Raw genomic sequence first — 27,124 nt, forward strand, 5'->3', positions numbered from 1 at the left:
AAAAAATGTGTCATTCAGCTATGACAGATACCCAGCTTAAAAGTCTCTGGTGCAAGCCGGCTCTGAATTCAGAATTCATGTTTAATTCCTGGTCCCACAACACCTCCATCTTCTGAAATCATTAGCAGCTTCAGAAGCTGTTACCAACAATGTAGACTCCTGAAAACTAAGGGTTACATTTCATTTGATCTTAATCTTATTTAATCTTCTACCATGTATCCATTTTATATAAGAAAATTTTCTAGTCATCAGTCGTATTATCTACAGTATTTTACTTCACTTTAGATAATGGAAGTTCAACGTTAAACTCTTCATAAAACACAACAAAAAAGAGCTTCACATTCTTCTCCATTAGCAGATGATTCCAAAATACATAAAATAATGCAGCTTCTTTAAGTAAACTAAAGAAATATAAGTAAAAGCTCCTATTTTTATGGCTGGCTTTTACCAAAGTAAGCCATTATCGTATGCTATGATCTCTGCCAACTTGATTCTCCTTCCAATTGTAATTTTATTGTCACAGATGGGTTACAGTTGGAAAGGACCTCTGGAGACTGCTTTGTCCAATGCTCTGACTCAAGGAGAGCCACTGAGAGCCAGTTCCCCAGGACCATGTCCTCACAGTATTTGAGTACAGCCAGGGATGAAGTCTCTACCACCTCCCTCAGCCTGAGCCAGCGCTTGCTCATCCTCACAGTCAAAATGTGTTTCCTGGTGTTTAGTGGGAACCTCCTGTGGGTTTTTTTGCCCTTTGCCTCTGGTCCTGGCTGTGGGCATCACTGAAAAGGTGTTTCACTTCTCTTTGCACCTTCTCTTCAGGTATTTATATACTTTGATGTGATCACCCTCCCTGAGCCTTCTCAGACTGTCCTAGGAGGAGAAATGATCCAGTCTCAGTCACTTAACCATCTCTGTTTGACTCTCTCCAGTATGTCAGTGTCTCTCTCAAAATGGAGAGCTGGCTTCTCTTTATTTTTTTCCAATAAAACTTCAGAAATCCTGCATTCCATTACCTTTTGGTTAATCCCTGATGGAATTGGCACTATGTATGGAATTCAGCAGCTCACTTTCTAATTTAAATCACTTTTAGTAAGCTAGAAAGGAACAAAAGCATTTCCAAAAATTCACACTTTTTAAAGTTTAAATGTTCATTAACATTCCTATGAACCTTATTTTCCAGCATTATATTAATGTGAATGCAATCTAAAAATCCATTCAGCGAAAATCATTATTTTAACAGCTGCTACTAGATTATTTGTACACCTTCTAGTCATCTAACACTCAGTCACCATAACCTGAGTAGTTATGTTATGAAAAAAGCAGTAATATCTGGAGTCAGTATAAATATTACAAAGCCAAATTTTGTAAAGGGAGGGCATGTTGACCCAGGTTATCATCTTACTCCCTTAAGAACAAATAAAATGCAGGAAAAAGCAGATAGGGATCTGCAATACCGTTGTAAAAATCATTAAGCATCCTCATTTCCAACATATTGTCATGAACACCATGATGTTTCTGGGGAAAACAGTTTGACTTATTAAATAAAAAATATGCACTGAATTTATTTCTTCTTTCTTTGTATGGTAAAGTAGGTTGTATCCCCCCCAAAAAATAGATGCCATAAGTTAAAGACAATCTGGGGAAAACTTTGGTTGGGAGTACACAAAAGTAAAGGTTTCACTCCTGAAAGCATCCAAAGCAACATGAAATCTTAAGGTCTTCAAACCACTAGAAGCCTTATACACACTACACAATTTCATGATATAAGCTTTCTTTTCCTTTTAAAAATTTGCACTGCTTTAAACTTTCATGCTGTAGTTAAAAAAAAAAAATCATATTCCAGCATTAAAATTACTGACAATGTCTTGTGGACTAGACACTTGTTTATATTGAAAGCAAAGCCAATTAAACTGAACCTTAAAATTTAAAGCTTCATGGAACAGTAATTTTTATGGCCTGATAAGTAATGGAGACAAACTTAGGTAACCCAGAAGGACCCAGACAAATATATTTATCTAACAGCAAATGTTTACTGGTCAGGCTGCAGAAACAATACTGGGTTTTTTCCCTCCTCCACTAAACTACTAAGAGTACACACACATGAACAAAGCCAGAGAGAACAAGGAACAGTTACAAAAGAACATTAAACCAGAAGATAATTTATCTGCCCTGCTGAGAAGAGCTCAGGGAGGTAAGCCAAAACATCAGAAAAGAAGAAAATGCCAGAGAGCTAAACAGAAGAAAGTAGAAGAGTAACACTCAAGACAGTGCAGGAGCTTTATCCAATACTCTACACCAACCTACACTGTGAAATGATTTCTTGAAGTCTCCTCTATATCATTTACCTATGAAACCAACAGCCCACAGAGCTCCTGACAGAAAACATCTCTGAAATCATCACTTAAACAAAGCATGACAAAGTATAGCACTGCCCAAACATTCGCTAGAGCACAAAGCAAGCGTTAGGTTGAAAAAGGACACATCAGCAGCACTTCTGCTAATGCTTATATGTTTCAGACTAGCTGCAATTAGTTCAAGTGTGATGCTTACCTTTAATAGTTTCCTCCACAACTTCTACTACACGATCTATCTGCTGAACCTAAAAAAAGTCAGAAGGTAAATACCTAAGTAGTCAACAACTGGACATACTTTCATAGTAACTAGTCTTCTGGATTAAGAAGGAGTAAAGACTTCTGGGCTGTGTTTCCATTTCATTTCATTCATTAGCCAGTTTTCATTTTCTGTGGATCTTGGCCAATCTGCCATAACTAACTTTAAAATTCACCACCCAATTTAAACCAAATTTTGTCCTCAAAAATGGCAAGCTCCCATATGTTTGGCAAAAATCACCAAACAGCTAGAAAAGAGTTCAGGCTTTAAGTGTTGTTCATGATCTGTGACAGGCAATGGTGAACCAGGCACTCAGCATCTGGGTGGCTCAAACAGCCAAAGTGCTCCCTCACCCCAGTCTCCACAGCAAAATAATGGATAATAACAAAAAGCTGAGGATACTGTCAGGGCAGAGTATAGGGGAGAAAATTCATGAGGTACTGGATGGGAAAGACACTGGAACATATGAAAAAATTAAAAATACAGTTGTCAAGTTTAAGAACTTCACAGAGAACAGAACAGAATTTTCCTGAACTTAAAGCAGCCTGTGTTTGGAAATGAAGAGAAAAGCCCTCATGATTTTCACAACACAGAATAGTATTTAATGACCATTATATAACATCTGCAACAAAGACAACAAATTTATGTTTTAGTGTTACATTTGCCAAAATTCACCAATAAGGAGATAAATAGTTCAATTATTTCTTAGTAGATATACATTCTTATCTATATATATAGATATATATAGTCTTTATTTAAAGTCAATGGCCAACACACTGTAGGGATTTTGGCATATAAAGTAGAAGGAATCAACATTAACAGTGCAAAATTAAACACTCAGGAATTCTTGAAGCTGAGATTCTTTCCAGAGCTTTCACCCAAACCACTTATTCTGTGTAATTCTTCTACAGATATTTACATACAATGCAGGAAAGCCAACTTGCCACACTTAAATTAGATTGCAATTTTTCCAAAATATTCCTTTTTAAATACTGCTTCTCTAAGCTGCACATTACATGAATTAGATTTAGTATGATTTTAGCAGTCTTTTCTTTGGAGTTTCTTTTCCAGCTTGTTTCCAAAATAAGCAGAAAAGCACAAGCTGCAGAGACCTAAGGAGAAGAACCTGGTCTGCATCAAGGAGCCTGGAACTTGGATCCCTTGTATCAAAGCCATTAAGTCTCTGGGTCCTAAACCACTGAGTTTGTCACTCCCTGTAAATACAAGACGGCACAATCTTGTCTATTTCACATTCATTTTCCCAATCTGTCTAATAGAAGTTTAAAAAAAGCTCACCTAAAGTTGGAGCCCGATTTTAAATTCCCAACTGAAGTCAGTGGGAGTCAGTTCCGTTCCTTGTCTGGGTGTTGGATCAAGTCCATGTAAAAGCATTTTTGTTTTTCTTTTCTTTTTTTAATCTTTTGAAATATAGCCTTTTAAAACAGGGATGTCCATCATTTCAGATTTTTGAATACAGTATATTAGTTATGAACTCTAGAAATTAGTTTATAGTACTGCAAAGATCTGCTTTTTAATAATTTTACTGAAAAATAAATATCTTTAAATATTTTTCTGAATCACAAGCATTAACATTACAGACATACTGACATATATAGCAATCAGCTTGTATAGAAAGCACACATAAGCAGTCATATGGAACACATGCATATTTACATACTTCTGTACATATCCATTTTGAATATAGTTTTAAAAATTATGACTCAAGATATTCAAAATACATACTTTCTACTAAATGTTTAAAAAATAAATAGAAAAATTCCAGTTGAAAATAGAAGTGTACACATTTAAAACTACACAACAGTTAGGGAGCAAAGTCTGTGTTATATTATCTAAAACATTATTGCTATATGTCTCAGTACTAGACTGTTTAAGTTCATAACCATTTTAGTAATTTAAAATATGAGAAACTGTGGTGGTTCATAACCTGAGCCACCAATTACTTTCTGCATTGTGCATCTGAGGAATTTTTGCATTGCTGCAAATCCCCTGTTGAATAAAAATAGAAAAAACCCACCAACCATTATATCACATCTTCATTTTATTGGATAAATTAAATTATTCTCAATATGTCTATCCAGAAGATGGCTCATGTAAGTAATTAAAATTATAGGTCTGAGAAATAATGAGATCTGCACCTAGAAATGGATGTTTGTTCTGCCTTACATGTTATTTCCCACATTAAATACTTTTTTTCATTTGAAATTATTGGAAATTATTTGGCTAAAGCCACAAGTGCTCAAGAAGAAAATGTGGAATGCTTCCAGTCTGCACTTGTGAAGATAAAAGTATCTTAGAAAATGTGAGGTGAATCTGAAGTGAGAAGAGGGAAAGGTTTAGAAGATTCTTATTTTGGAAAAAAAAAAGGGGGGTGAGGAATGAAAAAGGGACAAAAATATTACAGAGTCATAGTAATAAATTTTATTGCATATACAAAGGTCTGCTGGATTCTGTTCCTCACATCTCACTAATACCTTATAGACAATTCTGCTCTGGATTGGTATACATGTGGTATATGTGTAAACCTTCAGAGCAGAGCTCCAATAATGTCTCCATCAGGCATCAGGAAGTCCATGAAGCACAGAGATATCTTGGTGTGTATGAAGGGAAATTACACCACTCCTCAACATGTCTTTGGAGAGTGTCTCAAAAAAACAACTCCCAGGACTGACACCAGGACACCACTGCTGGGGGTGGTTAGTGCACCCCTTTTGGTGCCCCAGATCTTGTGGGACCTTGTTTCCAGCATAGTTAAGTGTATTTTGGACTTAATGTTCATTTCAAATGGTTCTCCTTTAGAATGTGAACAGAACGAGAGCAGAACAGAATGGAGTTGACAGCTGAATAGAACTATACAAAAACAACAACAAAAAACCAAAAAACAACAACAAAAAAAACCCAACACAACAAAAAAACCAAAACCCTCAATCACCACAAATCAGACCTGAGATTGATATGGGCCAAGAGCACAGGCAAGGCTCAAAACCCCATGAAGGAGTAGCCAAAGCAGGAAACTGTCTGGTGAAAAAGCAAGGATAAAGATAGTTTTATCAAAGCATGAAGGCTGAATTGAAACAAAGGCCAGGAAAAACCTTTGACCCCTCCTGGCAGGATCAGAGCTAGGCATAAGTACAGCTCAGCAATCATTTGTATCCATAATAACCCAGCACTGCCAAGCCCCCCACTAAACCCTATATCCCTAAGCACCATATCTACATGACTTTTAAATACCTCCAGGGATGGTGACTCAACCATTTCCCTGAGTAGTCTGGTCCAATGCATGACCACCCTTTACATAATGAATTTTTTCCTAAGATCCAATATAAACACCCTAGGAGTGAGCATACGTATCTATACATAGCTACTTGAAATAATCTTTTTTTTTTATCTAGGAAAAACCCTACAGATTGATTCTCATTGACATAGTCAAGAAACAAAATGGTCACTACATAGATAAAATAATCTCTCTTAGGTAATTAGAACATACTGTTTATAATACTGAAGATTTTAACTCCAGTTCACTAACTCTCAGTTTCATCTCACCTTATTTAGGGACCTCTGCCAAATGATGGATGTTAAAAGACTACTCAGCCTATTCCCTCTCTAAAGCCAGTAAAAGGGAAATACATGGCTTCAAAAGGCACTTCAGGTCTTCTAAAAATCTAAATTATTTTAGAGATAATTATCTTCATTGACCATAAAGAGAGCTGAGCAAAACAGACTCTCAAATTACAGCACTTAGGCAAGATAAATCTAGGGCTTAATACATAACTTCAAAAGGCATGTGACTAGCCACCCTGGCTTCAGAGGCATAACATCAGTGTTTAAAACCTTTCCTGACAATACTGACCATAATAATGGGCATTACTCTGGGTTAGGAATGTATTCCAAGAGGAGGATCTACACAGACTTTAAAGGGAAGGAGACTAACCAAGAGAAGCACATAAACAACTTATTTTCACTGCTAAACACTGACACAACTGAAGGACAATTCTTATCTAAATTAATTGCTACACCCTTTGATTCATAGGATAGTACATAACTGCTGTAGAAATGAGCATTTTGAATTTGCACATCCAATTTTCAGTTTAAAAGCAGGTGCTTAAGTGACACTCTTTTCTGACTTCCCAGGTTCAAGTGTCCTATCTGAATATCAACATGGGAATTCAAAAGCCAAAGCCAAGCAGAAGAGGTTTGTATGAAATCATTCTTAGCCATAAGTTACAGAAGTACAGTTTCTACCTGTTCTCAGGTTTTCAGCATGCTTTCCAAGAAGTTCTGCTACTTCAAATAATTCAGAGTAAAATTCCATCAAATTTGACTTTCATGAAGTACATATTGGATATCTGCATTTATGCAAGGCTCTGTGTTAAGGGCAGCAAACAGGACTGCAATCCTGAATGCAGTGTGGCCTTATAAACACTACAAAGAAGGCAAGTATCACCATCTCTGTTTTGCAAACATCATCCAAACTTCTATGAAGTGAACAGGAATACCATACAATGTATCTTCCTCGTTTATGAGGACAAAGCAATAGGGATGTATGGACACTGGGCATCTTGGTAAGGTTACAGTGATTTCCTTTCACAGTGGCACTGCTAAAGCTCCAGAGGATTTTATATAGTCACTGGACCATTTTACAAATGAAGGAATAAGGAATTAAACTTAAAAGTGTATACCAATTACAGATGTAGAGCTTGAGAAAGAAAGTGCCTGTTTTTTGCAATGCACTTAGCATTTTTTATGCTGCACCATCTATTTTATAGCAGTGCTCCTAGTGTTAGGTGCTGCTGCTGAGAGCATTCAGCACTCACACTAATCACATTCCAGAGTTTCAAACTGGATATGAAAAGAAAATTACTTAAAGCTTGCCTTATACAGTACAACAGCCAGGGGAAAGGGTTAGTTGGAGGTCAGGAGAATGCAAGGAGCCTTGGCAGAGGGTTTTTCATGGCTATGTATTTCTCTGGGAAGCACTGGCTTCAGGCTGGCCTTGGCCAAAGAGCCTGCCATACCCCACCATGCACGGGACCTGCACCTTCTGATTCAGAGAGCAGCAGCAAAGGAAGGGGGGTTAGAGCCTTCTAGAGCAGCAAAGCTGGATTGGGTGTGTGGGTTTGTGCAGATGAAAGAACAGGCTGAAACTCTCCCCTTGGGTGAAGGGTGCATGGCAGAAGGTGATAGGTCTTTGATGATAGATGTTACTCCAGGAAAGAAAGAGAATGAAGGAGAATTGGAGTTCTCTTTCAAGATTCACTCACCTGTGGAGCTATTTTATGACTGTAATGGAATACACATGTGGGTGGATTAAGCATTATGCTTTCAGTCTGCACAGGAAGTTTGATGATTTCGAAGTATGGATACATGGGCCTTGTAAAGCCTCTTAAGGCCTATAAACCCCCAGCAACCTGGCCAGGGATTCCAACACATAGCATCATTTGGAGATCAAGCACCTTAAAACTCCAGAAAATGGCTATGAAATAAAATATCCCATTCCAGTGGATCAACTGTTACTGGGAACAAGGATTTTGTGTGTTCTTGTATGCAGCTCAGGAAGTGAGGAAACACTACAATTACCTACATCCATTTACGAGTCCCAAAACATAACCTGTAGGCTAAATCTTCCATTCCCCCCCTTGTCCCTCCTTTTCTTTCCCCTAAAATCCCCTCAAAACAATTGGCAGAGTCATACATCCTAATTTTGGCAACTAAAAATGCCAAGTAAGGGGTAACTCTGCATAGGAGAGGTGATGTCTCTTTGTGCACTGTACATGCACTTGAGTTTGAAGTGAGTACACCACAAACACAAAGCAGTAAGCTTTGGAAACCACCTGAGGGTAACTGGCTGTGAACCTCTGTAATGCATTATTATGTGCTTCAGGTACTTTACACCCTTGGCAGGTTTATTACTGCCTAGAATTTTCCCATTCCAGAAAAGAGCTCCTTCACCTTGTCGTGTGACATTATGGTTTGCCTTACACACAGCCTATGGCAACGCCTCAACCCACTTCGTGTTTTCAAAGTAGCAATTACTTTATAGAAACACAAAAGCACAGTAACATCACAAATGGTAAGAAGGCTATGAAGTTGCCCTTCCTTACTTTCTGCCCAAATCAGGCAATAAATAAAAGAACAGTGGAAGTTCAGTCCTGTATTTTTCAAATGCAGATCAAAACAAGCTGATTTACTGGAATTTCTCTGGTAGTTACAACGCAACTTCCTCCTCCATCCTAACAAGAGGAGAAGAGCCTCTGACACACTGCCTTTAGAAAGCCACCCCAAGGGAGTTATAATTGCTGGTAAATAAACACATTCTCAGATAACACAGTCCTTTAAAATAAACATTGAAAAACAGAAGGAAAGAAAAAAAAAAGGGTGGGGAAGAAAATAGCAGAACTTATATAAGCAAAAATAAAATAAATTTTGTCTCTCTCCAAGTTCAAGACAAGACCAACCTGGTATCAAAGAAAGATTTCCAAAACTGTAGCCTTAATGCTTGAAACTTTAAAGTAGAATCAATATCCTATTGCCAACAGAACACTTTCTATTTCTCAATTCTGCAAAAACTGCCTTTGAAAAATATTTTGCAATAGCAAGACAACAAGTCTTGTCCTTTAAATGCAGTCACCCTTTCATACACATTCTTTGTAAAATGTGAAGAAAATCTTAAGTGTATGAACTGATAACATGGACAATATGTGCTTTTAGCTTTGTTTTTGTTAATACTTTTGCCTGAAGTTTAAGATCTTTCTGAGCAGAGGGATCTCTTACTGAAAGCACAGTAAATTTTACCGCAGCAATGACAGCTAGAGGATAGTGTCCTTATTGCAAAGACTACATTTCAGTATTTTCAGGTCTAGGTACAAAGCACTTGGGAACACTGCATTAACATCTAATTCATCTCCTAACAGAAACCTTCCTGTAAAAAACACAAAACTATTATATTTTTCATTAAACACTGGTTCTAGGTACTCAAATGAAGTTGATGAGGAGAGGTTAATTTTCAGAAATTATATGTTATCTGAATGAAAAGTTTTAAAAAGAGGGAAAAAAAATGTTTAAAAAAAATACCAAACTTCCCAATTTTGATAGGTTAAATTCATCAAAACTGAAACATCAAATTACAGTCTTGGTCAAAGGATAGTGAGCTGTTCATTTTTTTTCCCTCTGTCTATATATGTGTAGGTATTATTATACTTGCTATAACAATCAATTATGGATCAAGAACTATGTGGCCTCTGAGCAAAGAGGAAATCCATTCACCCATTTTACTTTTTTATTTTCCAAAGATGATTTAGTGATACAGTAGTACCACATCCCAAAGAATACTGAAAGCACTTTATTCCCAAAGTCAAAGCTCTGTGGTTTCATTTTCAAGATAAAGCTTGGTAACTGTTTAACGAGTCAGTCACCAGTGGATTTAACTCTTCAGACCGCCTCAAATTTAAACAAAATAATCATTGCTATTTTCCAATCTGCTTAACAGTGTGAAGTAAAAAAACAACCACCAAACCCACAGCTGTGTCTGTGTAAGTCATATGCTCTAGTCCCCTATACTTCTTCCACTGATTTTAGCAAAGGTCTGAAGGCTTATCTTAGGGCAAATAAATGGTGATATTTTTAAGAACATTATAATTGATACCTTCATCCTGGATGAAGCCTGGAAATTTTCAGGCTTCAAAGGGCAATGGAAGTCAGCTCCAACAACAGCATCCTTTTCTTTCTCCCCTCATGCCACAGCCAAAACAAATCACCCTCGACTGAAGAAAGGTTTAAGTGTAGTATAATGCAAAAAGATGAACAGGAGGAGGACATGGCAGGAAGCTTCTCTGCTGCTTTTTCCAAGAGAAAGGCAACAGAGTCTAGATATTGACACTGACCTATTGAAAACATTTATGAAAACCTTTGATTTCTAAAGATACATACCCCTATAATACTCAAGCCTTTCAGGTACTCCTGGCGAGGTTGGGCTTGTGGTACACAGCCTGCTAGAACAACTTTCTTCTTCCCTTCTTGGGCTTTCCTAAAGAAGGACAAACAGTGTGTCAATATCTTTTTTTAAAATATCATTTTCAACTTCAACACAGTCATATTATGCATGTGACAACAGAAATCAATCACAATGAAGACCTCGCCAAATCAGAAGCAACTTGTCCAAGTTTGAGCCAGAAACCAAACAAAACAACACACCAAAAGAGCCCCATATGAAACTACAGCACACCTGGTTCAGTTTGGGGTGTTATGTACAGAGACCATGACCATTGCAAATCTTGGACAAAAATACAGCCTTGAAAGCCCTAATCAAGTTCACTCAACTTTATTGGCCAAAATGATAGAAGAGAAACTGGCCAAGAAAGATGGGACAGAGCAATTAACCTCAATTCAAGAAGTTACACAGAATGCCAGGGAGAGAGGACAGGATGCAGGCAGGAACCCCTAGCTCAGAACAGACACATTTATGTAGGAACAGTCAGAACTGAGCAGTTACATCAGTCTTCTGATGTTTAGTTAAAATGTTTATTTACTTTGAAACATGCAGTTACTTTAAAATGTTTAAGTATTTAAGCATATTGAGCACTATCAAGCTTTAAGTACCTGCCTCTGGCAGAGAAACATTTGTCTGGGTATTACCTTCATACTTCCTTAGCTTTAACGCTACCTTAGTATCAAGCAGGAAATCAAAACACTAAGATTAAATGGTGAACACCATTCATTTCATTAGTAACATTTTTCCTCACTTTGAATTCAAGAGTGAGTATTAAGCCAGCAGCAAGTCTCAAAAAAGGCCTGCACACAACTAGCGGATGCATGTAAAACAGTGAGATGCAAAACCTGCTAATGTTCATTAAACTCTGAAGAACATCCATTAGTTGGATTAATAACCCAACACAACGACTGCATTACAATGTGCAAAACACAAAACAAGAAAAGTGCTGAATAATTTTAGGAGATTTGCTAGGTCTAACATATTATGGGCTGCTCCAAGAACGATCTTTCACAGTTGCATGTTGTATCACGACCTCCTGTAAGACTTCTGTCAAACTGGAACCTGCACAGTCTTTTCTACAGCAATGTATGAATTCATGAAGTATTTACTGTTATGTTGGAATAGGCTAAGACATGTCAACACTTTTCAGAAAAAATATCCACAATTCCCCCCCCCCCCCACCAAATTTATCATAGTGCCTGATGAGTTGCATTACAGAACAATATAAGCATTAGAAACTGAAAATTATTTCCTTCTCCTATTAAGAATGCAATTTTAATTTTTGGATTTCTGTTTTGAATAAAGGTGGGGGTTTTTTTCTAGACATAAATGGCATTATATAATAGACAATTTTATACTCTTCAGCTTGCTTGAGCTGTCTCCAAGATGAATGCACTAAAGGAAGCGATGTTCATCAAGCACACGGGCGCTTAATGAGTATCTGTCCATCTCCAGCAAAGGCAATTTTAACAAATGAACCCCAAATCAACCCAGAGTTTCCCTGCTCAGAATTTTCACTTCACACTTGTAATATGGACAAATCTATTTACAATTTACAGCTCAAATGAAAGCTCATAATAACACACAAATTGTAATAATAAAGGAGATCACAGACCATCTTGTCAAATACCTTGTGTTGGCTGCTGCACTAAAATGAGGCATTTTAAAGGAAAGAAATAAACACAAGAGAGAAATAACAGGGAAAATGATTATTACTGTTACTTCATATCCAACATAAATGCAGCAAATGCCTATAAAATATTTGATTTTGTTTTAGTGGGACTTCCAGGAAATGTTCAGACATTCATCATACAGAAACTTGTTGGTCCTCTGTTTGCACACTAAGTGTATAATATAAATGCAAATCTTTCATATCTTCCTTGATAGTATTTCTGTGGGTAAAGAACTATGATGAAATGCTAATTTAGTATGTTTCTTAGTCACAAAACATAGAAACATGTCTCCAAAACCTGTAATCCCTCTTTTCTTTTAGTGGTAAATATTTAGGGGTTTTGCAAAACTTCAGTGGAGGTTACCTACAACATATCCAAGAAAAAATAAGAAAATAAAAATCATTCTTCATGCATTACCTAAAAATGTCACATAGCACCATGTGACACTCCACTAACTCAAAGGATAAAAATCACTACTTATATAGTCTAACAGACTCAACCTAATGCCTGGAGGCAAGACAATAAGCCCTGTCTCCAGCAAACAAAGCACACATCCCTAGGCAACTTGGCATCTGGCATAATCTGCTGCAAGCAACAGCCCACTCCATCTACTTGAAAACCTGTGAGCACTACAGAAGAAAAAGCTTTTATTCACGTCCTTTTATCTAAGGAAAAAAAAATAAAGTTTCCCTTGACACATTAAATGGCATTTTAATGTTATTTCACAGCTTTAACATTTTGCCATATCTTCTGGGACTATAACTAGAGCTAGGGGAGAAAAAGTTAAAATGAATATTCTTCATAATAAGCATTGCCTTCATTTAACTTTTTAAAAGTTGTACAGGTCTCTACAGAGTAAAGAATTTTGTACACTGAGACTTTTTTTCTTTAAAATGCAATTAAATGGAAACACCAGAACTAAATTTTAGCCAATTTTCATTACCTTCATAATATACCACACAATACACAAAACCGACCATAAATGAAAAGCCATTGTAAGGAAATTATGATTTTTTTTTGCCTTGTTTTCAAGAAACCACTTTTCAAAATATGCATTCCAATGCTATATTGTCACCTCCTTTTAATATTGTTTAATGAGCCTTATTCATATTAACAAAAGCCTGCAAAAATTATTCTTCAGAAATCTAGTTAGCACGAGAGCCGTATTAGAAGAGCCTTTATTCTTCAAAAACATGAATAGTAAGGAGAATAATACCTCATGGAATCTAGTAGGTGGCATGAATAAATACATCTTCTCTTTTAGAACCCTTTATATTTTTAAGTTACATGAACCTTACCTTGAACTTTCAATTTAATTGACTCATGAAACATCTTCTAGAAATACTCTTTTCTAAAAGCCACTTGCAAGATATAAATCTGAACAGAAATTTAGTTAGAGCCTATTTTTTTTTTAAGAAAGGAATTATTCAAGCTACTTCCTAATGGAACAAATGGGTAGGGAACAAGAAACACGTGGGAAACAACAGGGCGTGAAGTGCTGTATACAGCAGAGGACTCATACAAGATCACAAGATTTATACTCTGTTGCAGAGATAATGAAACATGTTCCATGTATTCTGCCTATAAAAAGCAAGTTTGAGAATGTAGCTGGAGAATTTCTGCCTTGCTCATGCGCACTTTTATTTATGTTAGGAACCTTCCCGAACTGGAATATTTTTCTCACAATTCTATGTAATTAGTTGCATGGTTCCTCTAATTTTTATTTTTTAAGCTCCAGGAAAATTTAGTCAGTAATACAATAAAGACAAAGAAACACCTCCCACCCTCCACAAAAGCTCCCCATAAGCATTTGCTACATCAGCTCTGTGTGTATAGCAACACTGCTGGATACCATGGTAGCCAGTGCAGGAAGCTGTTCCACTTTTTCATGACTCACACGGACACTCAGGTGAAACCACCAAAAGAAACAAGTTAGGGACATTTCCCTGAGGTTCAAATCTATGGAAGGCAATAAAAAAGCAAAAGCAGAGGAGATGGGCCAAGTTCAATAGAAGACAGTCTGATATTGAAAGTAATTGCTAACTTGCTCTTTGCTGGAGACAAGAGGAGCCAGACCACCACTGCTCGCCTGCTCATTTCCCTTTCCATAAGCAGAGCTGCCCACTGGATTTTTGTAAGCTGTGAACTCTTAAGTAACTCATAGCTTTCAGGGAGCCACCACTACTCCCCACTAAAGGGATCCCAGCTGCACAGGAAGGCTTAACAGACCTCTGAAATAAAAAGCAGTCTGGTCTGCAGAGAGAAAAGCTGATAAACTACAGACTTGTCAGCATGAAACATGCAATTTTAAAAGAATAAATAATAAAGTGCTGCTCTAGTACCAGATCTGTGAAACCAAGCATTTTGCCTGCAAACCCCACATTTTTTCCTCCAAAACCCATTGTTGGTGCAATTAAATAATGAATAAGTGTATAGACAATGAGCAGAAGGTTGACTGCAGCAGGACTAAGTAACAGTCAAATTCAACTAAAAGAAGCAAGAGCAGAATTTTTAAACAAAAGCAAGAAATTAACGGGAAAAGTGGTTTACAGTGAGCTTCTTCAGCTTTGTATCAATAGCAGTTGGGAAATGTTCATAAAATAAGAACTATTTCAATGTTAAAGTACAACAGGAAGTAACTTTGTTATCTGAAGTGAAATCTGAATTCTGCTAGGTGGATAACAACTGACCATCCATGAGCTATTCCCACCAAATGCAGCACTCACCTCCTTGTTGTACCTGCACAAACCTGGCAACTCCCCCATAAGATGTGCATACTTAAATTGAATTGTGCAATGCATCATTGTAGTCTATTCATACCATTCTCATGGCCTCCTATTACAAAAAATCCACAACAGTCCTTATCAGGTGTTTTAGAGAGGTGTGAAGCTGTAAACAAAGGGGAGCTCTCTGTCTAGAAGTGTCCAAAGGAATGTCAGTATACATGAATAAGTTCTGCTAAAGCAGCTCTAGCTAAATACAGTATTAGCTGGGTATATGATGAGATCAGGCTGCCAATGGTTATAAAAAGTAGAATTCAGGAGACACTACTTCCCAGGCTGTAGAAACGGTGTTGTGATGCCTCTGGGGAAAAATAAATGCTATTTGGCTGAAGATGCAAAATATGTGAAAGATCTTCCAACTCTCTCATCTGCTGAATCAATCAGCAGAAAGCCACAAGTTTTAAAGAGAGCGCAACATCCATGGAATGAAAATATGGTGCCTTTATAGCATTTAGAATACATTCCTGAAAATCCATAAAATCACTCAGCTATTTTCTGTTTGAAAAATTACAAATGTAAGTTGAACCATGGCTTTACAAGCTTTGAGCTAACGTAATGTCTCATTAGTACCCAAAGGCTCGCTTCCCATCCTCTCTGTCTGCTGTTGTTGCTCTTACCTTTCTCCAACTTCAACACCCCCTCCTTCTCACTTCTGGCCATCTGGTATCATTCCTTCTCTGCTCCAAGCTCTGCAGCTGACCTGGCCCTTCCACAGCCCCATTTAACTCACTGATACAGGAGAAATTTATTGAGCCAAGACTGGGGGGTTTTAACCATTTTGTTCTATTAAGTTAGCTCATGGGAAAAGGGATGCAGCAGAATCAAAACAGAGTGAAAACAAAAGCTGTTGGGAAAGAAACAGAAAAAGAGGACACAGGAACTCCTTGTTTTATCTCTGGTGAGCTTAAAATGTCTCATGAAACCTTTGAGGCCGCAATATGCTGAGCAGAGTGGGTGAGTAAGAAGCAAAAAGGATGTTAGGAACTCATAAATGTTCTGCTTTCGAAGTTAGGGACAGCCCCATAGACAAAGGCTTGTGGAAAATCTGATGAAAGTTTGTCAACATTATTAATCAGAACATAACCACTCAAGGGTCTGCTTAGGCGCGTCAGCTTTCTTGTGCACTTCCACAGCCCCCAAAGAATTACCGTAATTTATCTGTGAGGCATGTGAAGACACAAATTTGAGAATGCTTATGCTGATTATTGGAGTTTACTGAACTGCTCTTGGAGGACCTAGTAAAGTCTCTAGCAAAGTCTCTAGCAAAGCAGCCATCTCATTGCCAAGTTGCATCCACCAAACTTTTCAAATCGCCTTTCCTGTGGCAAATACCACCAGGTAACATGCAAATACTCCACAATAAAGTAAGCTGCATGTGCTCCTCCTGACAAAAGAAAGCATGTCGTCTCTGAAAATACTTCAAAAAGATAAAAAAGCTTGCTCCATCAAACTCCAAACTCAGTTTGCGGTTGCAAAGACAAGCTCCAAACAAAAAATTAATAAATAAAAGCATAAAAATATCCTTCCCTATGTGAGTTTTTAATAGCACATGAAATGTCAGCTCTGAGAATAACCCCAAGACTCACATGCTACATACCAAATTGCTCCCCAAGTTTCTGAAATTAATGGAAACTTGTTTTCACCCAAGTATCTGTCATGCAAGTGAAGTGACTGCAACTTTGTCTGCAAATGATAATCTGAATTGAAACTCTAGACCCAGTCAAATCGGTGCCTGAGTTTTACTCAATTTTTTTGCGAATGTAATTTTATAGGCAGCAATTAAAGATGCAACAGCTATTCCTGGGCAGTCATTACTCACACAAATACAGCATGTTAGTTGTAATGATGATCTTTTCTTCCCACAAAGGCTTTCAAATTAATAGTTCAAAGACTTTACCAAACCGAAAAATCAGACCAGAATGTATTCAGAAAGAGGATGGAATGAAGGAACAAATCCTCAATCTCACCTTGGCCCTGGCTAGCAATTTTTGTAGCCCAAAGCAAGGCTGAATTGATCAATACGAGAGAGAAACTTGAAGGATGTCTTTTGGTCAGGCTAGGCAAAAAATGGTTACATGCCAGTTCCTGTCCCTCCAGATGATTAAGAAAACAGATTTTTAAAAATCAACATACCATAACTTTAAAGCAAATCTGGAAAACCCATAATTAGAAGTTATCAGCCTTACAACTGTTCTTAAAAGGAAAGTGTAATTAATGACAATCTGCTCCTTAAAAAATTTCATCTCGGCTGCTGGCAGACAGATTTTTACTTGTTGGCTAAAAAGCATATATATTTTAATTTTTATTTTTTTTTCCTTGTAATTGCAAAATTGTTGGTTTGGGTTTGTTTTGGTTTTTTTCCTTTTTCTGTTTATTGAGAAGACTGAGGGACCTTGTCATGTAACAGAAAATACTAGAAATAGCATTTGTCCTCCCAAGACTGTTGAGCAGACTGGGGCCTGGCAATCTGCTCAAGGGGTGCCAAGACACCCACTCGCTGGGTCAAACCTCCCCCAGCTCTTGTCAAGTGAACAGCACCGTCTGCCAGGACTTGTTAGACACTGACAAACCTTCACTGCCAAGCACAGGTGACACCCATGCTTTGTAGAAGGTATTCACTAGAACACGGAGAGAAAACTTCTTTCTGCAGTATTTTGCAGGTGTTTAGGCTCCCACTGTTCTTCAGATAACGCGGTCAAGTATTTGTCTTTGCTGCTCTACAGATCTGGGGTTTATGAGTTTCAGTTTCAAGCACGTTGTTGTAGGATACACCACCATGCTCCTCAGCTCCTTTTCTGCCTCCCTCCTTTCAGTGCTCATCTTCAGCTCTCTGCTGACAGCATGAGTATCCTCAGCTTCTCTGAGGCACAGAGTACCAGATACATTGAAGTTCAGCCCACCCAGTCTTGCAAAATCAGAAGCTGCTGGAAGCCAAACCACCAGGGAACTGCTGCAGGTGACAGAAACTGGAATTGCTTTTTAAAAAAATTAGCAGTTTCTGAACATCCTTGAATCTTTTATGTCCTTTTGCACATAGATGACAAATTGTAGTAGGGTTGTAAAAATACTTCACTGTCTTTCTACATCTCCAGTTTCAGGCTAGCCTTTCTTCAGCAAGAATCTAAGAAGTGACAATGGTGAGGTGCTTTCAGAAGCAGAAAAAGCTCCAAAGCTCTAGCAACAATTTTTGTCCTTTCTCTTTGCCTTCTGACACTTCTTTCCTCCTTTATGTGCAAGCATTTTCAGTTCTTTCTACTACTTCAAAAAAACAAGACTTCATGCTTCCCCTTCAAATGGGAAAACTTAATCCTGCTCTGAATTTATTTTTGCATATCTAGATGTTAAAAGGTACACTTGTCTCAAAAACAGTAGAAGGAAATCTCATATAAATTCACTTGGAAAGTGACATTATACTTCTAACAGATTAAAGAAATGGAAGTCAAAACCATAATAGTGAACTTTTAGATCAACCACACAGCTCTTATTCTATTCCTCTGTTCTTTCAACATGTATTCCTGTAGGAATGAGAATATTCTATCACGGTATGTATAGTATATCTCTCCTTTATATCAAGTTAACTGAAAATTTATTCTACTTCACCTTCCAAATTTTACCCCACTACTCTTAGTTCTATTCATCTCTTTAAAAAAAAAGAGAAGTACAGTTTAGAGCACAGAATAATGATTGTAATTAATGTGTGAAATACTACACTGCCTCTCAGGTTCAAAGTACAGGCAGGCTTCAAGTTACATGTATGCATGGCCAGTGGTTGTAATAGTAAACCCTGTTGATACAATGACTAAAAAATGAAATTAGTGTTGAATGAAAATTAAATATTCCATTCCCTGCTGCCCCCCAGAGGTATAGCATGTTTCTCACTAATAAAATTTTAAAAGGATTTGTTCTAAAAGCTGTTATGAGTACTTCTCCAGTTTTTTTGCTCAGTATAACACACCAGGAATCTTCTTCCATAGGGTAAGGATGGTGAAAATGCAGAAAAAGAAAGCAGAATTTACATGGACTAGACACACTAAGCAGTACGTGATACCAACAGTGTTTTTACCAGGTCATCAGAACAAAACCTCTGCACAATTCCATGGTGTATCTGACATGAAATATTCTGATAAAAAATCAAGGATAACAAAGGAACTAACAGCCAACTCATTTTTTTCTTGGACTCCTCCAGGGCAGCTGAGGAAGAAAACCACAGACCTGAAAGGCAGCCAAAATTCTGAACATCCAGGCTTTTTTTTTTTTACTCAAAATCGGGTGGCTACAACTAGTACATGAAAGAAACAAAAATAACTTCTTGAGAGCCACTAAATATAGTTTTCATCTTATGTGCACAGAAAACTGTCAGAAGTTATCCAACAAAGAAAAGGAAACAAAATTCAATGAAGTAATTTTTCAGAGCAGTAAAATGTATGTTCTTTTTCTCTTATGGAAATGCTATACAAGCAGCTCCACTGTGGCTAGTTTTTGTCAGGAATTACGAAATAGATAACAACTATAACATAGTGTGATAAAACAGAAAAGAAGAAAAAAAAAAAAAAAAAAAAAAGCAAAATTTTACAAGAGAGATTTCACTCCTCAACACTGGAAGCTTCATTCTGTCCAAACTGCACTTATCACATTTTTATTAACCTTTGGGTTTTTGCTTGCTTTCAATTCTTCCAATAAACCCCAGCAAGCTCTTTCTAATCAAAATAGATAAGAACTGATCACAGGACCTGAACAACAACAGAAATTATCCACTAGCCCCCTACATGGATCATGACAGCCTGACCATTTTAGTTCTTCAATGGACCTACTCCAGTCTTCTAACATCCCTCACCTGCCTGTGCTACACTCAAAACACAGTAATCCAGGGGAAGCTCCACCAAGTAAAGAGCAATAAATGCCTCCTTTCAATATCTTGTGCATGTTTTACTTATTGACAACTGAGAATGACTCATGAGAGCTGGCTCATGATTCTGGGTCTTCACCATACATCCCACATTCTTTGTGGCCACTTAGCCAACAGCCTTATCTCAGTAAATTATGAATCTGTGTCAACTAACTGTTCATTGATATCTTTAGTTTCTCATTGTTTCACAGCACACCTGAAAGAATGCTAATGATCCAAACAATTCCCCATGGTCTACATTTTGACATACAATTTATCTGTAGGGTTTTTGTATTGCTAGAATATCTTAGTGGTTTCTATGTTCACAAAAATGCATCACAATGCCCAAAAGCAACAGACTGCTACACTGCTTTAACTTTCTGCTTTAGAAGGGCTTTGCACCACACACTACCATACAAATGGAAGAGACATTACTATTTTATTTCCTTCAGAGACTGAAGCTTTGAGTCTGTTGTTACATATATAGATTCAAAAGTCCTACTCCTGAAAAAAAATTATTTTATATCCTTTTCTATTCAGGCATTTTTAACTACAATATCAAGGGTGACTGGAATGATGACTTCACTTTTGCTTGTAGTGCTGGAAAAAGTCTCAGTTGCTGTCACTGATACTTAAGCAGGGGAAGGAAGAAGACGCTGTTAGAAAGATGGAAGCTCAAAAGTGCATCAAGCAGCGTAAGGTGGCTTTAGTGCACTCCCACTGAGAAATGGGACTGATCAGAGTAGCTACACCTGCTCCTTGCTTACAATTTATGCAGCATGCTTCCTCCCAGTCTGGTTTAGGCTTTTTGATGTCTGTGGCTGGGAAAACATTTCCTGGGTTGTTGCTGAGAGGGAGAAAAAGATAAGCCCTGGAAGTAGCTCTGAGAAATTACCAGTTTAGACATCTAAATCTAGTTCAAAATGTATTATTTAGAGAGCTAAAAATTGTAACTTTGGTCAGAACTGAAGGGGTAATTTCTCTAAGCATATTAGCTTTCCTAAGGATGTTTCCTAAAATAACCAAGATATAATTCTAGTAGTTTTCACAATAGATGATCTTCTAGTTAATATACCTCCAGGCATTTTATAGGGATAATAATAAATGTATGGGTTCATGTAAGTTTTAGATCACTTGCATGTCCAAAAAGTCAGAATAATTTGTTGTAATTGCAACAAAACTTTTAATTTCTAACAGACAGCAATCGAGTGTGTTTTGAATACAGCACCAAGCCTGACAGAGTTCAAGGAGCATTTGGACAATATTCTTGGGCACATGGTGTGATTCTTGGGGATGGTGCTGTGCAGGGCTGGAGTTGGATTTGATGATCCCTATGTGCTGCTTCCAACACAGCATAATCTGTGTCACTCTGTGTGTGAGTGAACATCAATATTTGCGTGTGACAACAGCTACTTCACTCCCAAAGCTCTATTTCATTTTTTCTCCTCCAAATTTTCCATAAAATTGAATTCTATCAGTTTCATACCACCATCTTTACAGTGCTCCTTTACCTGCATGTAGATGGAATATTCTACTTTTGAAGAATAACACTGCACAGCACCATGTATGCAGTATATAACCAGCAACAGGAACTCTCTAAGCACAGTCAGCTTTGTCACCCATCACAGTGATCAGGAAGGTCAGGACAAAGGCCTCAGTGCAGCATATTATTGATCTCTTTAGAGATAATAATCCATCAGAAGAGTAATGAATCATTTTCAAAGGTTACTTTGCGAGTCCTAGGCAAAATGAGCTAGGTGCTTTACAGATAAAGCTTCTGTAACCATCTTTAACCTTTTTCTTTGTCTTGTTTCTGATGCATGATCACCCATAGGTGAGTACAGGAAATGGAGGCAGACTCCAGCTGCATGTTTGTGGGGCTGCCAGACTTTCCTTGTGCAATGGATTCGTGTTTGTATTAAAGCTCTAATGAAAAAGGACCTCCTCATTAAAGCTCCTTCCCTGCACTTCAGACACAGTAAATTCATACCAAAGTTCTAATGTTCAAGTTTTTCTGTAACATATAAACAGTTCATAACAATGATTATATCAACCTTTAAATACCTCTAAAAAACATGAATTTCTTAAACATTATTTCCTATGCAACCACTTTATATTTTTAATTCATTTCTATTTTTTATACAACATGCACCTCTGCAGACATCAATACACCTCACACCAGGAAACTATACTAAATAATGCAGGGCTCTGCATCAAGCTCACTTAGCACAAAATTCTACTGAATCTCACTGGAAATTGTCATCCTGTTATGAAACTCCAGAAGAGAAATCGCTCTGCTTCTACCAGCAATTTCAAAGAAATTCTGTTCTATGGCTCGCAAACACTGCAGAATTTGAGAGGGTGGGAGAAGCGCTAACTGCACAACTTATGCCTTTGAAATTTGCTCTATAAGATTTCTCATGTCTTTCTTCCAAATTTTTCTAGCAACTCAAGTACATTTTGCAGACTCTGATTGCACTAAGCATATAATATTTTTTCTTTGAAATACTACTTCATTAATAAACATCATGATTTTTTTTCTACCATCGCTTCTATACAAAGATTCAAAGTATTAAATAGGCAACTGAGCCTTTTTTTCTGAATAGTCTGCACACAGGAAGATCTTTGCCTGTCAGCTAGTAGAAGTTTGTCATTAAAACAGGTGCCAGAGGAAGGCAGAACTTTTCTTTTGAATAAAACTCAAATTAGGAAATTAAGCCCTGCACTCCCAGAAACACCTTTCAAAATCTGTGTCCCATTCATCAACTTTTCACATCTCTTGTATCAGACAACACTCTTCAGCTTTCCCTAGAACTCAGAGGAGTGAAGTGTGTGTTAACCCTCTTTAAGATGATACAAAATGCCATATGTGTAAGACATATCTCTATCAGCAGAAGGGACAGGACACATGAGCTTACATGCACACTTGTACTTCAAAATACACTACAACATTACAGAAGTAAAAAGATAAGTTCTATATTACTACTACAACAGCAGGTCAACCAGATTTTTTTAAGGTTTCTTAGATTTAACAGTATAAAATAGCAGGAAGCAAACATCTCAGGCTCTTAAACTGGTTTTAATAATACCCTTTACATCAAGCTAAACAGTGCTAAACTGCTGATTTGTCTTTTGTTCTTTTCCTCAAATTAATGCTTTTACCCTGTTTTGTGCCCTGATCATGGGTCAAGTGAAGGCCAGATCCACTCTGATGACCTTCAGAACACTTGAGAGCCTTCATTCCCCATGCACTCTCCTTAAAATGTTGTTACAACTACATTCTCCCTCCCTACTCCCATGAGCGTGCCAAAAATTGCTCTTAATTTCCGCCTCCATTCACAATATATATCAATTTATTTCTGCCAGTATTTTCCACTTTCTGAAAAAGCTGCCAGATGTTCCATGCAAGAGTGTCTTCCCTCTGATGGGAATTAGGCAGGCCCCGACAAGATCCTATGAGTAAAGCAAGGTTAGCTGAAAGAGACACTGCATGGCTGTATTCATCCTGTTCTGTGGAAATAGTTGTATTTAAAATAACACCGAGATGGACAAACTGTATCCATCCAGCTCAAAATGTCATCAGTATCAGAAAATCACATTGTCAACAATAGAGATACCAAATTAGAAAAAATAAAGACAGACACCAAGAATTATTTGCTGCAAAAAACTTCTCTGAAATCATGCCTCTAACAACTTCTGCTTTAAAAAGTAACCCAGGAGAAAACACAGACAAATATTTTTAAATATTCATACATTTGCTTTATAAATTTTAAAGCACAAGACCAGAGCACGTGTGCTGTTCATAAGAAGTTATAAAATTCAACACAAATACTCAAGCTCTGAAAGTACATAAGTAATTTGAGAGTTTGCACATAACTCTCAAAAGTTATAAATTTTAACAAGACAACTCCTTATAATTTCATGTTCTGTATTTTAAAATATGTGTACATGATCTTGACATAAGAATGGACAATGACATTGTCCATATTTTCAACTTACATACAGTTTAATTAATATGTTACCAACACTTTTGGTATTCTACATGCACGTGTCAGAGAATCTGCAACACATTTATTTTATTTAATACTGCCAAATAGAATGCAAAATATTTTTATTATTACTTTCTGTTTTGAAAAACTGGACCTAATAAAAGGGATGCATAAACTGAAAGGAACACTTCAAAATGCCAATGTTTTCCTGAAAACAGTATTTGCTGACTGTTACTACAAAAAGAAGTCATGGAAAGCTGATTTAGAGAAACCACTGCTGAGGCTATGGTCTACAGTCAGTGCCTATCCAGCTATCATCTTCCAAAATTTATCCAATCCATAAAACACATGCTTCAATTCCTATTTGTACCACAGAAACTGCTTGGGAGCTGTTGGAAAACCTATTTTTCTGTCCTGCTCTTCTCAAGACTCCTCAGCTGTACATACCCTTCCTTCAATAAATGTAGCATTCCACTTACCACATGATCATCAGCCAATATCCCAGAAAGAGAACAAATACCAGACTGGCAGTCCTGTGCAAGCCCAAGCAACACGAGATGCTTTTTCCACGGTTATCAAGAACAGTTTTCTCTATGGACTATAAATAATGCTCTCCTATCTTTTGCTTAGCTTACAGATCTCTCTAGGAGAAAGAGAGCTTATGAGTGTATCAACAATCCGGAGCATCTTGCTTTCCTGTTGTTATTGTTTCTTTCATTACTATTCCAATATTAGCACTGCCCTGGTCTAATGGAACTTTATCAGCATTTCTCAGCATTGTGACACTTTTTTGATTTAACATCTATCAGTTATTACCACAGCTGATAGTATTTTTAAGAAGTTAGCACTTACTTGCTTTGCATAAATTTGTGTAGGAAATACTAATGATATATAATAAATATACATCCTTTAATGCTACTTCAAAATTGGTAGGCTCTCTCTTCTTAGTTCTAATGCACACTTATTCTTACAGCTCTCCACCATACATACATTCCCTTAATAATATGTCTCTGCCAAAATTCTAGGGGTTTTATCCTTCATCTTGTAACTTTTTTCCACTTTCCTGCGGATATCTAAAAAGGCTGCCTTAACATCACCCAATTGGACCACATTCCTCTCTCTTCTTAATCAGAGAATTGTGGACTACCTATGGAACTGCTCTCACATACATCTCAATGTAGTCTAAATTTTTCTTTTCCAATAATTTTACTGGCTTCTTTATTTCTTTCCAAATGACAAACACATTATTCACTGAGATAATCCCACTGAAGATAATCAGCTTCATAAAACCCTTAATCCTTCTCAATCTATCAGTTTGAAATCCACTTATGATTTCATCTTCACCTCACACAGTTCAAAATTAGCTTTCACCTTCTTCTAGGTAGAAAAATGTTTATGGTAAAAATATAGCCATAATTAAATGTGATGTTTTAAGTTTTCTGAAAAACACTGTTCAGTTCAGGAGCCAGATGAATAGTCCAAACAGGGTCAGAGGGACAAATAGCTGTGTTGGAAAGCACCTTTTAACACTGAACTTGTATTTGTCAAGCAAATCTCACTCCAGCAGAAGTAGCCCATCTGTTGCCTATAAAAATAGCAAAACCAGTTTGTTTGCATTCCCAGTAAAAGCAAATCAGCGTGGGGGAGCAAAACACATCTTTGCTTACAAACAGGCTTCCTGGCAGGCTGATGTAGAAGTTACTGTTGACAAGGACTCCTCGCAAATGGTAACAGGAGGGACAGAAAGCTTCCCAGTTCTACTGAAAATCATCCCATTAGTTATGACAACAGGGTGCAAACAGTGAAGGTCTTAGGAAATTCAGTAAAACAATAACCTCAAGGTAAAACTGTATGGGTTTATAGTATGAATTTCAGAAATTCTCATAACATCATCACAGATCATGGTTTTACTTTGGGACAGAAGAAAACCTCTTTCCTTAGGAAGCTGAGGAAACTACTGTTTGTCCAAGGTTAAGAAAAAGAAAAGTACTCTTGGTAAATAACAAAAACTAATGAAATTTAAGACTAATAGTTAAGTAGCTGTTTTCCCACTATATAACAAGTCATTTGCTTTCAAGAAAAATCAGCTTTTTGCCTTAAAAATTACATGCCTGAGAAGCTGACTGGCTAAATCCTCCCAACTTCTTCCAATACACATCTAAGAAATGCTGTTTAGAGAATATTCCAAAGACAGTAAATGATTTGAGAAGCAGCACAAACTCCCCTGTAAGGTATCAAGTATTTTTAAAAACCACCTGCAGCAAAGGGAAGCAGCAGAGCTGCAAAGTTTCTAATTATCTGCGGTAACAAAAACCACACAGCACTTGAAATTATCATGGGTAAGTAAACCCTATTACAAAAAGTTCGTCTTTTTGTTACATCCATTATCCCAAACCAAAGTTTGGGTAATAATTTAACATACTTGAAAGGTTAACATATTTACTCCTCTATATTTTACATAATCAACAACCTCTCCTAAAGGAGGGCAATTACCAACCATCAACTGTCTGAACATTTTAAGTTCATTCTATTCCTCTCAGAAGCCTGTGGTTATTGATGCAGGTTCTCAAACACCATTACCTTCATAAGGATTTTGGATAGAGTGAATTTTTCTCAACCAGAAGAACTAAAAGCTACAAAGCTAGTTGACACAAAACACAGAAATCTAACTCTTGCACACGTGAGCCTCTGGAAAATTTAGCCTTATTTCTAACAAAGCAGTATTTACAATAAAATGAAAGTGATGAATAGGCTGAAGACTCATGACAGATACCAGATGATTTTGAGCTATGGTTATGAAGGGTCAACATCTGATCTTGAACTATGTCATTAGAAGACATCATTAGCAAAACTAAAGCTCCCAAGTACCAAAACAAATGACATTCACTCACAAGTATTGCTCACTAATTAAGAATTAAACTGAGCTCTGAGAATTCTAGTGAAACATGAACATATTACCACACTCAAGAACAATTCATGGCATAAATAAAATTTTAGTGACGGAATGGTTTGGGTTGGAAGGGACTTTGAAGTTTACCTAGCTCCAACCCCCCTGTCATGTACAGAGATACCTTTCACTAGCCCAGGTTGCTCAGAGTCCCATCCAAACTGGCCTTGAACACTTCCAGGGATGGGACATCCACAGCTTCTCTGGGCAACCTGTGCAAGTGCTTCACCAC

At 37.2% G+C, this 27,124-nt stretch overlaps 1 protein-coding gene across 1 annotated transcript in view; it reads right to left on the reverse strand.

Annotated features, from left to right (window-relative positions):
• CDKAL1 (CDK5 regulatory subunit associated protein 1 like 1) overlaps positions 1–27,124 on the reverse strand; it is a 377,070-nt gene that overhangs the window by 246,815 nt on the left and 103,131 nt on the right. Inside the window, exons 6-7 of the mRNA XM_058831551.1 lie at positions 10,555–10,651; positions 2,551–2,599 (exon numbers count right to left, since the gene is read on the reverse strand). Of these exons, the coding sequence (XP_058687534.1) occupies positions 2,551–2,599; positions 10,555–10,651 (146 nt within the window). The remainder of the gene's footprint in view (positions 1–2,550; positions 2,600–10,554; positions 10,652–27,124) is intronic.

This window comes from Poecile atricapillus, chromosome 2, assembly GCF_030490865.1.
Source record: "Poecile atricapillus isolate bPoeAtr1 chromosome 2, bPoeAtr1.hap1, whole genome shotgun sequence".
NCBI classification, from domain to species: domain Eukaryota; kingdom Metazoa; phylum Chordata; class Aves; order Passeriformes; family Paridae; genus Poecile; species Poecile atricapillus.